The 16,241-nt window shown below is 47.3% G+C and overlaps 1 protein-coding gene across 1 annotated transcript in view; it reads right to left on the minus strand.

Annotated features, from left to right (window-relative positions):
- PHLPP1 (PH domain and leucine rich repeat protein phosphatase 1) overlaps positions 1 to 12,311 on the minus strand; it is a 159,312-nt gene extending 147,001 nt beyond the window's left edge. Inside the window, exon 1 of the mRNA XM_068396941.1 lies at positions 10,916 to 12,311. Coding sequence (XP_068253042.1) covers positions 10,916 to 12,287 — 1,372 coding nt within the window. The 5' untranslated portion in view covers positions 12,288 to 12,311. The remainder of the gene's footprint in view (positions 1 to 10,915) is intronic.
- Between the last annotated feature and the right edge of the window lie 3,930 nt (positions 12,312 to 16,241).

A 16,241-nucleotide genomic window follows, 5' to 3' on the forward strand; every position in this document is an offset into this window, starting at 1 on the left:
CTTTTGGCTACATCGTTGCCTGACTCTACATAACTACAACAAATTCCTGTGTCTGTGTATGTTAACTACATGCTGCGACTTTCTGGAGAGAATTTTGCTTATTCATTTTTGCAGCCCTGTGTTTGCCACGCTAGAATGAACGCTCTTCTCCCCACGTAACATAGTGGTACTGTTTCATACATAGCCTTATAGATACAGGGCGGGGAGGGAAGGAGGAACACACACAAAGTCGTACTGATAAATGGGTAATTGCAGAGAAAACCCCTAAAATCTTCAAGAGGAATAAACTGTACAAAATGGGTGAGCTGGCAAATGCAGCCAAGAATGCCCAAAAACTTCCTGCAGAAAAAAGATGAAAAAAAGAGGCGGAGATGAAAAAAGAGAAAAAAGTTTCGCTGCATATTCTAGGCTAAAAGGACCTACAGCTGATCTATGCTTTGCAATCTGCTGACAGTCTCAAGACAGTACTGTTAGCAACTAAGGTGACAAATCTGCATTCCCCCATTTCCACAGTGTAAGTAATATCAGTTATTTGCCAGGAACTCAAAATACACCTCCTATTAACGCAAAACTGAAGCGGCAAGAGGTGCTGAAACTGCTCACGCTCCAGTGGAGCACTATACAAAGGATCACACCCCACCCAGTGCTGCAAATTAAATATAATGTATACCCCAGGCCCTAGCAGACCATTTTCTCCAGAGAAACACTTATTCTGACAGTGACAGAAGGAATGTGACGTAGTCCACTGCAGGCTACAAAGCCTCTCAATCTTTGTACTACAATATCTAGCGATACCGATCAACATATTTTCATTCTGGGTTTCAATTATGAAGGAAAAAGCTGGAAGCTGCAAAATAAACTAGGATCTTTTATCACGTGAATTCAAAAAAGAAACATTCTGAGACATTTTTCTTACAAGTGACACTTCCAAGATGGAATCTGTAAAGCAAAATAAAGTAAAATAATTTAATGTACTCTTCTCCTATTAGCAGGAATTAAAGTTGTCATTTTATCAAGAAGATTAAAGAGAGACAAACCAAGCAGTTCTCAGTGTTATAGTCTAATCTTAAGGGGAATTAATATACTTAGACAGATGATACCATTGTTCTGGAAGTTATGAAATGGAAACACTTTCTGTATTTAATAGTCTGAAATGTACCACATTAATCTTCGGTTTATTTACAGGGAATATACAGACTATAGATTCTATTTTGGTCGATACAGACAAGGGACATGATTTTCGTGCCACCAAAAAAAAAAAAAACGGATAAGATACATCCACAGCCACTTCACAGAGCTTGGGCACTTCAAAGAGTTCAGATTCCCATTTTCAGCCAGTCCTTTCTTTTATTAGCTAGGACACTCAAGACAAAAAAATTTAACTACTTGCTCTGAAAGGATATAAACTCAGGTCTACTTCTAACCATTGAAATTTTAATCCATACAACCACACTACGAGCTCCACGATTTTGCCAAGACAGTACATTAAAAATTCTCAACTTTAGGACTGAAATGGGGAAAAAATCCATTTGTATAATTACACATTACACAGCTTTCAACAAGCTCCTGTTGGTATTTCTGAGATGTTAAATTGCATCTCCCCCACATATGCGATTGACTTCACTTTGAGAACCATCCCGTTTGCAACTTGCAAACTATCTTGCCTTCATGTTTGCAGCCATGTAATACTGGTACCAGAAGAAACCAAGAGCTCCAAACCTGTTAACTTCAGTACATTATACATACTAGCCTTCTTCCAGGTGTTCCACCACCTCACTCGTAACAGTTTTTGTCATTAACTTTTTTATTCCAACAGGCAAGCTTTATAGCATGGAAGTAAATATATGGAGATGCAGAAAGCCAATAGTGACATACAATATTAGGTTGTCTCAGACATAATTAAGTTTCATAAATAAGACGACTGCTAACGGAGACTGCTGTCCCCTAGACATCTGTCCATCCCGCTAAGTAACACAGCAGAAGGAAACATACATTCCTCCGTCACTTACAATTTGAGTTAATAATCATAGAATAATGTGATAGGAAGTCACTGGTAGATCTGAACAATCATCTTATGAGCAAGCAGACTGCATATATAGGTAGCTTTGCTGCTTGCAGGACTCTTATCACAAACCCAGTGCTGCTACATATTATCTGCTTTAAAAAAAAAAAAAGAGAGGATCAGGCAGGAAGAAAAAGCAAGTGTTTGAGAACAACAAAACGTCATCATATGCAATTCTGATCAGAAAAATTACTGTCCACTTAGACACTAGTTTCAAGGTAGCTTTAAAACTGATGACAGCTGCTTAGATAGAGACCATCTATGGCTTATATAAAAGCAGAACTGTTGCTAGTAAGAACTCTACGCTTTTCTGTACCATTTACTTTAAAGCAAATAATAGGTTGAACCCAGCACAGTTTAAAGAAGTATGCAGCTTTTTCCACAGAAAGGAGTTGGTATTATTCTCATCAACTGAAGGTGCCTGAATCACAGGTTTTCTTCTACCCTTAATGCTACGCACAAAATTCTCTCCTCACCAGAGCTCGCATTCAGAAAAGGAGTGGCCTGCTACTTATCTTAATTACAAGTCTTACTATCTCTTTCTCTTTGGACACAAAGATTCATAAATCGAACAAACAGGAAGAGAACCTGCATTCAGATCACCTAATGAGCTTTATGTAAATCGCACCTACAGCCTACGGTCCTGAACTTCAAAGGCATTCCAGCTCCTCGTTACCCCTTGGACCCAGGCCCAGTGTTTTGTCTTTATTTAAATAAGCTGGCATGGCACTTGGAGCGCTCGCAGATGAGAGGAACCGGTTCACGCAGCTATTAGGGGGCTTAGAGAATTACGAATACAATTCAGAGCCCAGGTGGAGTTGGTCTGAAGATTCCCATTGCCACTGGACAAGACCAAGAACAATTAAGACCCTGCAAAGGGCCAAATTTACCTCTGGCCCACAAGAAACGTTGAGTTAAACTTGAAAAATCTTCTCCACTTACACAATTTCATTTTCCTTCTGCACAGAGAACTAAGCTAGATAAAACTGGAGAGAAAAATCCCCTGAAACTCAGTATTCTACATCAACATGTAAATAGTTATTCTTAGCTGTCAAATTGAGGAACACATAGTGAGTTGCGCAAAGAGTATTTTCAGCATCCCTTCAAATAAGTCAAGGCCAGCTGGAAGAAATTTTACTTCCCCATCAACAGAAAAAGCTTTAAAGAATAGTATGCTATGTTGTGAAATTAAATTACTTTTCACTCCAGGAGCTTTTTCTTCCTGATTTAACAGTTGTCATTTTTAAACGCAATGTTCTTCAAAAAACAATTTTTGCCCCCTAAATAATGGATGGGGCGGGGGGGGGGGGGCAGGCACAAAAACCCCCAAGAGTTTCTGCAACACTCCCATTCTTCCACATATTTTAACCACAACCACAGGAGCAGAAAGTCTCAGCCATCAGACCCAAGGGGTCAGGACTAGCTAGTTAGCTAAACAGGGAAGCAAGAGGAATCCTGATTGTGGCAACTGGCATAAAGAATTTGGACTATCAACTTACATAACTAAATGATTTTATGTGACAGTGGCAGAGGGTATGGAGGGGGTGACCACAGCCGTGGTAACTTAGACAGGACTCCAAATGGCGATTACTGCCAGTGCTTTTTTTAAAAAAAAAGCAAACACCAAAGGTGGATGTGCCAGCACAGACACCACAGAAAACTGGTTTTACTATTAATTTTGCCTACCTGAAATCCTGAATAGAAATTCAGCAGGACACAATACTGTTATTCACTTACAACTAACATACATCCCTCCGTGCTGTCAGGACAGCTGCTGCATTCCAACAGGCAAGTGATGTCTATTCTTTGCATGCTAACGTTTTATCATATAGCACACATACAAAAAAAAAGTAAATTAAGAGTCAATTAAAATATACCACAAATAAAAAGTCTTAAGTTTAAAATTCTCCAATATCCAAGATGGCTTCAGTATTTAACAGCAACCAGTAGAAAAACGTTCAGTTAGAATTTGCCACTAATTATTTTTTGGAAAATGATATCTATGTTAAGATAGCATACTGGACAAATGCCAGCCTAATGGGGAAAAAATATTCTACAGCAAATACAAGTTATTTTAGAGTGAAAAATGTAAAAATTATTCTCTACAAAAAGGTAATGCTGCAGCTAACTCAACTGTCCAGAAAAGCTATTTGAAGGATAAAAGTTACACAAAGAATGAAGGCAGGCACTTTTGGGTGAAGCAGGAAGCTGAAAATCTAGAATTTTCACAGAAAGTTTCCGACATAAAATTTGTGTACAGATTTGAAGTAGTTAAGCTCTACAATTCTGTCACTACCATGCAGTTGGAATTTTAACAGGTTTCCAATCTCACAGATGATTATCATAAGCAAGAGGTAATTGATTACTTTTGAAATGAGGACATTGTCTTCCTGTGAAGTTTCTTAAATACCTTCTGAAGAGCTTAGTTTCAGAATTCCTGTCTTAGAGCCCAATCTAGAAAAAGTTAAGACATATTCATTTTTCAGTGAGTTTAATCCTTGTTAGTTGTTTACAGTGGTTGGTTGCATTTCTCTTAAACATCTTTGAGAAGGAAAAAATAAGCTGGAATTGCATGGCCAAGATAGTGAAGCTTACAAAAACAAGAGACTTGAGCACACCCCACCCTGTCCTTTCACTTGAGTTAGTTTCCCCACACAAACTGCAACTGACTCCAAGCATCGAAGTCTATTCCATTTGAATCCACACCAAAAAAAAAAAAAACCAACCACTTCACCAAAAAAACCTCAAAGGTAAACGCAACATTCAGTTCTCTGGGTCAAAGAATAAAGTTATTACAGGGCTATTTCAGACATGTGGCTGCACAGAGTGTAAATCCTCATTTGAGCAAAAGTTCTAAAATAGAGCAATAAAACTGAGTCAAGGGAAGCTGAAAACAAATACACTCACAGATTTAGCTGATCTAAAATGCCAGTGTGACACACTCCACAAGCAGTGAAATAATGAAACACTGAAGACTAAGTCAAAGGGTCTTTGCTTCTACTGTCCAAGGCAAATAGAAAGTCAGTCTTCATTTCTTTTTCTTAAATCAAGATGCTAGCAGCTTAAACAGTTAATTCAAAATGACCACCCCTTAAACGCAGAGGGAAATACAGCTGTAAGCAGGTGAAGTACAGGTTCCCTCCACATTAAACTGCTGAGTTTAACAAGTAGCACTCTTTAGGATTTCTATCTCTAAGCTTCTATTCTACAGAATTCTGTATGCGTATACTTTTCAAACCAACCATCTCAGACATGGTGTTTTATGCTTCCTTCTCTTCCAGAGGATCACTTGGATAACAAAGAAATCTCTCTTTATATTGTTTCATAAAACCACAAAGTAGTTTTTCATAGTTAAGAAGCACATAACAGTTGCTAATACAGTTTCAAATGAACGTTTCTTTTTTGTACTACTAAGTAGCATCTTCCCAAGAACCAGGTAGCGCTTTAGATGCATAGTAGCCTGTCAGTGTCGCAACAGAACAGATGCATGTTTTAATTGCACAAGGGCTTTTAGGTATATTGGCAGTTTCATCATCAAGAGGATGCTTATGCACAATTTAAAATAAAAAAAAATTTTAAGGACATAGCTGATGAGATATGGAAAGAGGGATAGTATCAAAACATATGAAGAAAAAAAGGGGGGAAAAAAAAAAAGGAGAATGCTGCATCCTGTGCTTTAGCAGTGAAGAAATACAGCTCCTGGATGCACCAATTTAGGTACTACATATTTAGTATATATAGTAACCCTTATGTACATCACACTGAAATCTCCCGTGTTGGTACTTCACACATACTTCAATTATGGATGCTAGCCAGGAGTACAGAATTTAAAAGCTGCAAAAACCGTTGTACTTCACAGCTGTCACATACCGGAGGCTCAGCTGCGTCTCCACCAGCATTCCAACGTCATCTGCACGGCTCCTCCTGCTCCTGCGCCCGAGCAGAGGCCGCCACGCCCTCAGAGCCCCCAAAGCCGCCTACCTTAGGAAGACCCATTCCAACCACGAGGAGATAAGCAAGCGGCCACGCACATGGACAGGTGGAGCCAGCCAAGGGCACCCCAGCCATTTCAAACTTTCCTGCAGAACAGGCCTAGAAATTTCATTACTTTAGTCCTGCCAAGGACCAAGCTTGGATTTAAACACATGATGTAATTGAGATGAGATAGTTTCCCAAAGCAGCAAGTTTTAGGTATTACTTCTCTCTGCAGGAGATGCCAACACGTAAATGATTTCAAGGTAAAAGAATGTACATCTAAGTCATGTCAGGAAGAAAAAAAACAAATCAATATCATGGCAGCCATAGGCAGAGGTTGTTTCTCCTTTTGGTTTCAGACAAGTTCACAGAGACCTCTCCTTTCCAATCACATCTGTTAAAAAACATGCATTCACAGTGATGTGAATTAATTTCTTTCATGTTAAATAAGATACTGGATTTCAGAACTCAGTCAGTGCTCCAAAGGCAGGAGCTCTTTACGGCACAGCTGTTCTCCTACCCTCAGTTAAGAAGCACATCTGTCTTTGCACATTTTCCTCCCTTAAACAGCACTTAGTCATTTAAATTGAGTTTACCAATGTATTAAACAGCTGAACTGAGTTATTCACCAAGTAGCACAACAAGCAGCTAGTGATTCGATACACGTCACACTCCACAAAGCTCAGCATTGCCAGGCCTACGGTGTTTTCATGTAAGAGTAAGCATCTAAAACCATGTTTCCATCCATATAGCTGGAAGTCTTAGCGTGACCCCAACTACCAAGTGCTATTTAAAAACAAAAAAAAAACAAAAACAAAACAAAACAAAAAACAAAACCAAAAAAATTCCTTAGACCACTGCAACTGATCCTGATACTAGATCTTCTCACCCTTACCTTCATAGTGGACAGACTACCCTTTCTTGTAATGAACATTAAGACAAAGCTGGATTCCTTTCTCCTCGTGGTTTTCTAAAAGGTCACATGAGCGAAAAAACATCTCTTCCCAAATAACATCTGACAGCCAGTTGCAAAATTAACACCCCTAATTACATCTGGCATTTCTTAGTATTCTGCCTATAGGCAATCGCCTACTGAAAAGTGATATATTTGATGACACCAGCAGGTGCAGAAGCCCTATGTCACATTAAAGAGCAGAGAATTTAATGGTGGCCAAGTGCCAGAATCACAAATAACATCACCTTTCAGTAGTAAAACAAAAAAGCCTCAAACATCCATTGTACTGAAGCAGTCTCGAAGACCAAGATCATATTACTCATGCTGCTCACCAGGCAGACGCTCCAGAACACAGCACTGAATACGATTCCATGCTTACTTCTGATCTAAAGTCTCAAAACAACTAAGCAGTTTCTTAAATTATGAGATTCATGTATTAGTCTGGTTTTCCTTCTACATGCAAATTACAGAGAAGTCAAGGCCACTGGGACAACTTATGTTTTACAAAAATTATTTTTACAGAGCAATAAGGAATACTATAACTTGTTTGCGAGAAGCCTTCTGGATCACAGACACTCTTATGGCTTTAGGAATAGTTTAGTAAGTCTGACCTAATCGGTCTCCCAGCGACAATATCATGACTGTAACTGCACTATGGATTCTTATCCAGTTCCATAACTCAGTAACGTAATATCTCAGCGGAAAGCTATTTAACCATATCCTTTTAAACCGAGATGAAGTATTTCAAGCTTTGAGAACAGTATCTTTTGTTGAGATAGATTTCAACGGAGAGAAAAGCTGACATGCATGACCAGTCACTAACATCCAATTCTGCTCAAACTGATGTTAGAGGCAGTAGGATCAGACCCTTAAAGCTGTAAGGGATTTTGTTTTAGTAACGGCGTTATCTGTTTAATGCTCAGAGTCAAGAGACTGAAGAAATGAACCACACTCACACTCTGAGTAAGCAAAGGAGAGGAGATAACAAAGACGCAGTAACCACATTTTGAAACGAACCACGGCAATGTACAGGAAGCACTTTTACTTTCCCAGTGTCACATTTTGGTTTTGGGGGCTTTTAAATTTAGAATTCTGCACTGAAAGAATACATACTTCATGTACAGAATGTTTGTGGACTCCTTCTTCAGAAAGCTGTTTTGTCGTAGTAGAAAATCCCGATTCTCTGCAGTTCTAGCAATTTTTTTTAAAAACGTATTTTCCAGATTCCACAACTAGAAAAATTACCAGCCTACAATAATCACTAAATCATTGGCCATATCATCTTATTTGGAATTTATAACATTAAGTTTCAGTACAATAATCTTCCAGTCTTAAACCTGTCTCTTCCCAGAAATTAAAAAGCCTGAAAGTCACTACTGTGCTCTCTTCTCCTCTCCCCACTCCAAGGGGATTAGGTGAAAGAAATCTTTTTAGAAGCAATGCAATAAATCCAGCCTAGGTTTATGCCATTTTACATCAATACAAGACCAGGATCACCAAATCCTACTGAGAGAGCTTGCAGGAAATTACAGGGATAGAGATGCTAGTGGTTCTCTCTCCACTGGGACAAGCCAGGCTGCTTAAACCAATGAAGTCCCAGGCAAACAGGAAATCACTGTTTTAAAGCTTTCCTTAGGGTACAATCCTGGAGGATCATTTATAAGAAAAGGTACTTCGCCTAAGCAAAACACCCTAACTCTGTGGCCAAAACCCACTCCCCCTTCCAGTTTAATTTGATGTGTATTCTTTTCAAGTGTCTCTCCTTCCCTCCCTTTCATGTTGGGGAGGGGGGGGATGCAAAATAAGGAAGCAGAGATAACTTGCCAAGACAGTTATATAAAATCAGTGTGATTACACGTCAGTAATATTTTCTTAGCTGTTTTTGGCTGGTCTGGTACATTAGATGCTGCAACCATTCTGCTACAAGCACCTGATCACAGGTGTTTTAGATGTTGATCACAGATCCCCTCAAAGAGATAAGGATTTCAAAAAACACTGCACTTTTGAAGTACAGAGGCATACTTCTTGGCATATGAACTTGCGTAAGAAATTTGCATTAATTTAATCCTATGTATGCTTATAGAAATACATTTCTATTCAGTAGCTTCGTACAAGGAAGTCCAAAATGTACAAGCCACATTAGCAAACAAGTTGAGACACTGAAATAAAACAGAGTTGGAACATCCCCATTTAACATATAGGATTAATCATTTAGTGCATAAAAACTACATGCAAACAGGCTTAACTGTAAAACTTAGCTACACTTTTTGATTGTATTTTCTGTAGAACACATTCTGTTAGGAAAGGAGGCACACGGCTGTCCCATTTTAAAGCGTTATCTGTGCATCCCCAGTTACTGGTGTGACTGGAAATAAAGGAAGCAACATCCCTTCCAGCATCACCTGCTGACTTCTACCCTCATCACCGCAGCGGAGAAACACACAGACCACTATCACAATCCGAAAAAAAAATATTTTACCTCCTTTCTAACCCCAACATATCTAACCTATTTCTGTCAATCCCTTGCACAAACACTACTTCTGCACTCGTTATGCTGGGGTCATTATACAACTGACCAAGAGATCTGAAGAAAAGCCGAACTGACCACTAGTCACCTCTCCCACATTCTCTTCTGAATAAAGCAGGGCACTTCTGTCGCGTACTGCTCCCCTTCCCACCCCGCCATTACCGCCTCTACTTGACATTCAGCGGAATTCACTCGAGCGAAGAATCTCTGTATTTTTCAGAGTTAAAGCGCTGAATTGTCACAGTTCAGTGAAGGACCACTCCACTCAGCCAGCCGGGCAAGGGGATGGATGGCATTTGCTACTTTACCAGCACAGCCTTATCTTTGGATACCACATTTACCTGTTTCACAGGAAACTTCCTAGGTGTTTGAACGCTTACTTGGATGCTAAACAATTTCTCCTTCTTGAAGAGATGGACAGGATAGTTAAAACCCAAGGAGTTCCAAAATTACAATAAGTATTTTATACAAACCAATTCACCTGACACACAAGGTGTTTTTAAACCTCCCTAAAACTGCAGAAGGCTGCATGATTACAACATGGGAGCTACCTTTTCCACCCAATACTCCCCAAATTCTGCTGCAACGGCAAAGCTGCATTAAAAAGCCTCTGCCTTTTCATTACAGAGGTTCTGACCACCCTCTTTTCAAAGGCTACGTCCTGTACTTGGGTACTTTCTTACTGCCTCAGCCTCTCAGTGAAGTCCCGCTCCTCTTAACAAACGGGAAGACTGATCGCAAGCGCTAACAACATGGAAAGCCAAGTACAGGATTTTGTTTGCAGAAATGCACTGCTCCTCTGCTCAGGAATCTGCGCGCCCTGCACAGTTGCAACCTGTCTCAGAGGCAAAACAGCGCGGAGCTTTCCCCTCCTGACCCAGCCCGCCTTGCCCTGGGCGGTCCCCCAGCACGCCGGAGCACGCAGCTCAACCCAACCGCGAGGGAGCTGCCGGCATCCTGCGAACACCTGAAACAGCCCCCGACCTCCCATCCCCGGCAGCGGCACCGATGCGTTCCTCGGCACCGGGGAAAGCAGCAGGTTAAGGCTGAGTTACCCCCGAACGCCCGCTGCTGGAAACGGAAAACAGCCGAAGAGCGACCTCCATTACCCAACGCGCTGAAGGGAGGGGAGGCTGCCCTGGCACAGCGTCAGCTTCGGGGCAGCCCGGAGCTTCTGAGCGCCGCTAACACCCCGGCTTCCCCCGCCAGCCAGCTCGGGGCAGCCCTGCCCGCCGCCGCCGGGGACCTCCCCGCACGGCCCCTCCCCGGCACGGCGACACCCGCGGGCCACCTTCCCTGTGAGAGGCCACAGCCCCGAGGCCGGCAGAGGGGCAGCGCCCAGCCGCCCTCCCCTCCCCCCGGCGCCCACCGCCCCACGGCCACCGCCCCCCCTCACCGGCGTAGAAGCGGATGAGGCAGCCGGTCTCCGAGTCCATGCCCTCCTCCTGCACCCGCCACAGGTCCCGGAAGCCCAGCTGGGAGAGGTAGTCGTTCTGGATCTGCAGCGGCTTCTCATGGGCCTCCAGCCGCCGGCTGGTCTCCCCGTGGAGCTGCACGTACAGGGCGGGCGGCCCCGGCGGCGCGGCCCCCGCCGACAGCTCCCGCCCGCCGGCCGCGCCCGCCGGCGCCCCCCCTGCTCGCCCCGGGGCCAGCTCCCCTGGGCATGGGGGGTCCCGGCTTGGCCCCCCACCTGCTTCCACCCCGTCGGGGGGCACCGGCTCCACCTCCAGCTCCTCCGAGGAGGACGAGCCGCCGCCGCCGCCGCTGCTGTAGGGATCCAGCCGGTCGGAGATGCTCTCGGCGCTGGGGCTGAAGCTCTCGGTGTCGGAGCCGGCCGGCCCCAGCTCCCCCAGGAGGGATGGGCAGGAGAGCGGCGGCCCCGCCAGGTACAGCTCGGCCGGGGGCGCCCCGGGGCTGAAGTCGGAGGGCGCCGGGCTCGGCCGGCCGCCGGCCAAGTCGCTCTCCTCGGCGCTGCCGCCCAGCGGCAACCGGCCGGGCCGCGCCGCTTCCCCGCAGTCTGCTCCGGCCAGCCCGCTCCGCGTCCCCCACCGGCTCCTCGGCGTCTCCTCCGGCTGCAGCCGCTGCCCCTCCGCCGCGGGCTCGGGCGGCGCCTCGGCGGGGGCCGCCGCCAGCTCCGGCGGGGGCTGCGGCGGCGCGCCCGCCTTGCCCAGCACCCGCACCACGCTGCTGCCGCCCCGGTGGCCGAGCTGCTGCAGCCGGGCGGCCACCTCCGCCGCCGTGGTCTCCAGGGTGCAGAGCACCGGGCGCAGGTAACAGTTCATGTGGCGCTCGTAGACGTGGACGCAGCCCCGCTGCAGGTCCCGCCGCACCCAGTCCCGCTCCGGGGGCTGCAGGGGCTGCAGCTGCCGGGGCGGCTTCAGTAGCAGCGCTTTCCTGTCCAGGCTGCGGGTGCCCAGCGAGGCGGCGGGGGCAGCGGGCGAGGAGGCGGCGGCGGAGAGGTTCCTCTTCAGCCTCCCCCGCCGCAGCAGCAGGGAGTTGGCGTTGCCGGCCCCGCCGGGGGCCGCCGGAGTCCCGCCGGCCGCCAGCGCCGCGGGGGGAGCGAAGCCTCCGGCTCCCCCTCGCCTCCGCCGCGGGCCGCCGGCTCCTTTGCCGTCCAGCTGCCCGCCGCCGCCGCCCGACGGCTCCACGCCGCTCTCCGCGCTGGTCGCTGCCTGGCTCCTCTTTCCCGGGGAGCTGCTCTCCGGCTGCCCCCGCCCGCTGCCCGCCGCCGCCGGGGCTTCTCTCGCTCGCTGTTGCGCGGGCTCCATTGCCCGCGGGGCCGGGGATGCCGCCGCCGCCCTGCTGGGAGCGCCGCTCGGCGGGCCCGGCCCGGCGCGGGGGAGGAGGGCGAGCGGAGCGCGGCGCCGCGTGCCGGGGGGGATTACGTAGCAGCGGGGCGCATTCCGCCGGTGCCCTCGCGCCGCGCGCCCGCCTCAGCCCCGGTCCCCAGCTGTCGCGAGCGCCATTAGGGAGGCGCAGTGCGAGGGCGGGAAGGAGCCGGCCGCCGCGCGCCCGCCCGCTCCCTGCGCCTCATGAATATTAAGCAGCCCCTCATACGTCACTGGCAAGGCCCGCCGAGCGAGGGAGGCTCGCGAGGCTGACGCCACCGCTCGCGCGGCGGGGCGGGGCCTCCCCGATAAACACAACTTGACGGCGCCGGGGGGGGGGGGGGAGCGCGGGGGCCGCTGGGAAGTGCAGTCCCGAGCCGGCCGGCGGCCGACTACAAGTCCCGGCAGCGCCTGCTCCCCGCCGCGGCGGGCCGCTGTGGGGCGGCGGGATCACCTTCCTCAGGCGGGCGCCCCCGGGGCGGCCGTCCCCCAGCCTTTTCCTTAGCAGGTAGGCGGGGAGGTCGCCGCTTTACGTGTCGGATGCCCGCCCGCCCCCACAGTGGGGTCGGCCGGGGCCCCGCCGTACCGGCCGCCGCCCGCACGGCTGAGGGGCGCAGCGGGCAGCTCCGCGCGGCCTGCGCCCCGCGGTGCGCTGCAGCCCTGCCCGTGATCCGCCGGCCAGCTTCCCTCCCGCCCCGCCACCGCCGCCTCCCAGGGCCGTGCGGCCTCTGGTGCCAGAGCCCGGTGACCGGCCAAGCGTGAGGGCGGGAGCCTGGAATGTGCTGGAAGTCACAGCGCTTCCCCTGGCTGACCCCGGGGCGGCGCGGTGTGCCGCCGCTCCTTACGGCACGGGCTCAGTCCGCTTTAAAATGATTGCGGGACTTTGTCCTGCACTCGGTGGTTATATTCCTTACGTCTTATCAGAAGGTTTTACAGAAATAGCTGATCCAAGGGGAACCGTGCAGCCTGGAGAGCTGATAATGAGACCTGTGTGCAGTCACCCTTGCGCTGCGCTGCACGAGGGACGTCGGTGCTTAGCAGTAATTGCTGGCTAATAGCCACCTGGCAGCATACATGAAACGATCTTACAGGTTCAGTGACCGGACCCACTCCACTCTTTCCAATCTGACGTGTTCTTCCCGTTGGCTGTCCTGGTGCAGAACCCAAGAACTGAGCCCAGGCAATCTTCTCATCTGAGGAGGAAGATGATCTCTTCAGATTCAAGACAGAAAGAAACATGGAAATGTGTGTGGGAAATAAATATATATATATCATAGAATCATAGAATGTCCTGAGTTAGAAGGGACCCACAAGGATCATTGAGTCCTACTCCTGTCCCAGCATAGGACAGCCCCAGAATTCACACCATGTGTCTGAGGGCATTGTCCAAATGTTTCTTGAATGCTTTCAGGCTTGGCACCATGACAGCTTCCCTGGGGAGCCGGTTCCAGTGCTCCACCACCCTCTGGGTGAAGAACCTTTTTCTAATATCCAACCTAAACCTCCCCTGGCATATCTTCCTGCCGTACCCTCGAGTTCTGTCACTGGTCACCAGGGTGAAGAGGTCAGCGCCTACTCCTCCACTTCCCCTTGTGAGGAAGCTGTAGACCACAATAAGGTCTTCCCTCAGTCTTCTCTTCTCCAAGCTGAACAGACTTCAGCTGCTTGTATGGCTTCCCCTCTAAACCCTTCACCATCTTTGTGGCTCTCTTCTGCACACTCTCTAGTACCTTCATATCCTTTTTATACTGTGGCACCCAAAACTGCACACAGTACTCAAGGTGAGGCCGCACCAGTGCAGAGTAGAGCAGGACAATCACCTCCTCGACTGGCTAGCAACACTATACTTGATGCATGTACAGACACGCATACCAAGAAAAAGCTGCTTTGTGAGTAGACTCACAGAGAAAGTTTCAGTGCTGTTAGTCTGTCACTGTATTTCAGGGACTAAAATTACTGAAAATACGTTTTGAAAATTGCTTTGAAGCAGCCATTAAATAGCAACATTTTTCCCCAAAAAATGTGATTGAAAATGAATTACTGAAAAGGAAAATTACAGTCAGATAAATCTAATTAGCAGTGTGAAAGCATGAGTTTTCGTACTGTAAGGGCACCCTACTACGGTATTTATTCAGAGAAATCTCTTATGCTGCTGGGGATGTTTTACCTGAGTAATGTCGGTTGACTAGGGCTGTATCTGCCCGAGATCTTTCCTTTTTAATACGTTTTGTAAAATCACAAGAAACATCTTGCCAGGTATTCATCAAAATGCTATAGACTGCAATAAAGTGGGACTTCTGGGCAATTAACCAGTTAACGTCAACGTTAGGGGAGATAAATCACCACTGAGAACACCGAGATAAGCTCTCAGTGAAACAGTATTTTTAGTTGGTGGGGTTTTTTAGTGCATACATATCATATATGATCCATAAATAAACCAGAACCATAATAAAACTACAGTTTGCCTCTCCTAATAAAACATTCCTCCACACTTCCACGTTACTATCTTCATACCCCGTACAAGCAGGTGAAATGCCTCACAGAAAACAGAGGTATTCCCTAAAGAACTTGCAATGGAAATATGTGACTACGTTTTACAAGGCTTTATAACAATGAAGTTGATGTTTTACCTTTATATGGAAACCACCCACTTTCTGAACAGAACAATCTGCAAATTAGTTACGGTCTGACCGTGCAGTTCGCTGGCCTGTATCTGGAGTTGCAATCCCCAGCAAGAGCGTCTTTGGAATTCCTGCTGCGTGAGAGAGCCAGGACCACGTCCAGAGCACGGACTGACAGAAGATGACGGTAGCGCTTGGCCATTAAAGGCTTAAACTGGTGCCCAAAAACTCCTTTGACAGTAGCAGCACACAGCAGAAGTGCAGCACTGAGTACATGGAGGTCTGGTTCTGGCTGCTTCGTATATTCTGGTTTGTTTCTGCTGCTTCGCACCATCCCTCACGCCACCTACTTCATGAAGGTTACTCTGGGTCTCCTGATTTAAATGTGTGAGAGAAATATTCAACCTGCAGACACACACACACAGAAGCATGCTCAGAAGGAGGAGGCAGCAAGCTCTAGGGACATTATTGTTAACAGTAATACTTGAAATAAAAGAGAATTTCCAGAAAACAGTTTCCACCCCTTCTCTTCTTTGAAGGGAGCGGGGAGAGAGCAGCTCTGCTTTTCTCAGATTGTTCAAATACCTGAATGTTTGTGCACACACACAGAGAGAAAATCCAAAACACAGAGATTTTCAAATGTTACTTAGGATCATGGAACCGGAGAGAGGTCTCCTGGGACATGCAGTTTTCCCCTTTATGACTGGAGGTACCACATCCTACAGTGCTGCACATTAGTGAGGCCCCCCTAACATGGGAGATGAACAAGTTGAACATCATTTTGAAATGTGCTGAGCTGATTTGTCCTTGGCTTTAAGTAGAAGACTGTCCCAGGGCCACCCTGCCCTCGCTGTTGGGAATTGCCATCCAATTTTCAGTCTCCGTTTACACAGGGGTAGCCTATACCCATTTGCTCACATGCCAGCATTGCCCTTTGGCTCAAATAGCATTTTGTTAACTCTAGAGTATTTACCCCCAAGTTACTTATAGGCAGCAATTGTGTCCCCTGGCAAACTTCATATTCTCTCTGTCTTTGCTAGACTAAACAAGCCCTTTTTGTCTCCTCTGAGAAGATAGTCCCTATAGTGCACGAACACGGACTTAAGGTCATTTAAATAGCCTTGGGTCAGATCCTTGGTGGGGTGGACTGGTATAGCTCCAGCTCTGGATTTACGCCACGGCTTTCTCAGCCCGCACAGAGCTGCCGCCATCTGCGATACAACTCGGAGAATGGGCCGGGCACTGAGCTGACCTCCCTCTCCCTCTTGCCAGG

The sequence above is a fragment of the Nyctibius grandis genome, chromosome 3 (assembly GCF_013368605.1).
Source record: "Nyctibius grandis isolate bNycGra1 chromosome 3, bNycGra1.pri, whole genome shotgun sequence".
Lineage (NCBI taxonomy): Eukaryota > Metazoa > Chordata > Aves > Nyctibiiformes > Nyctibiidae > Nyctibius > Nyctibius grandis.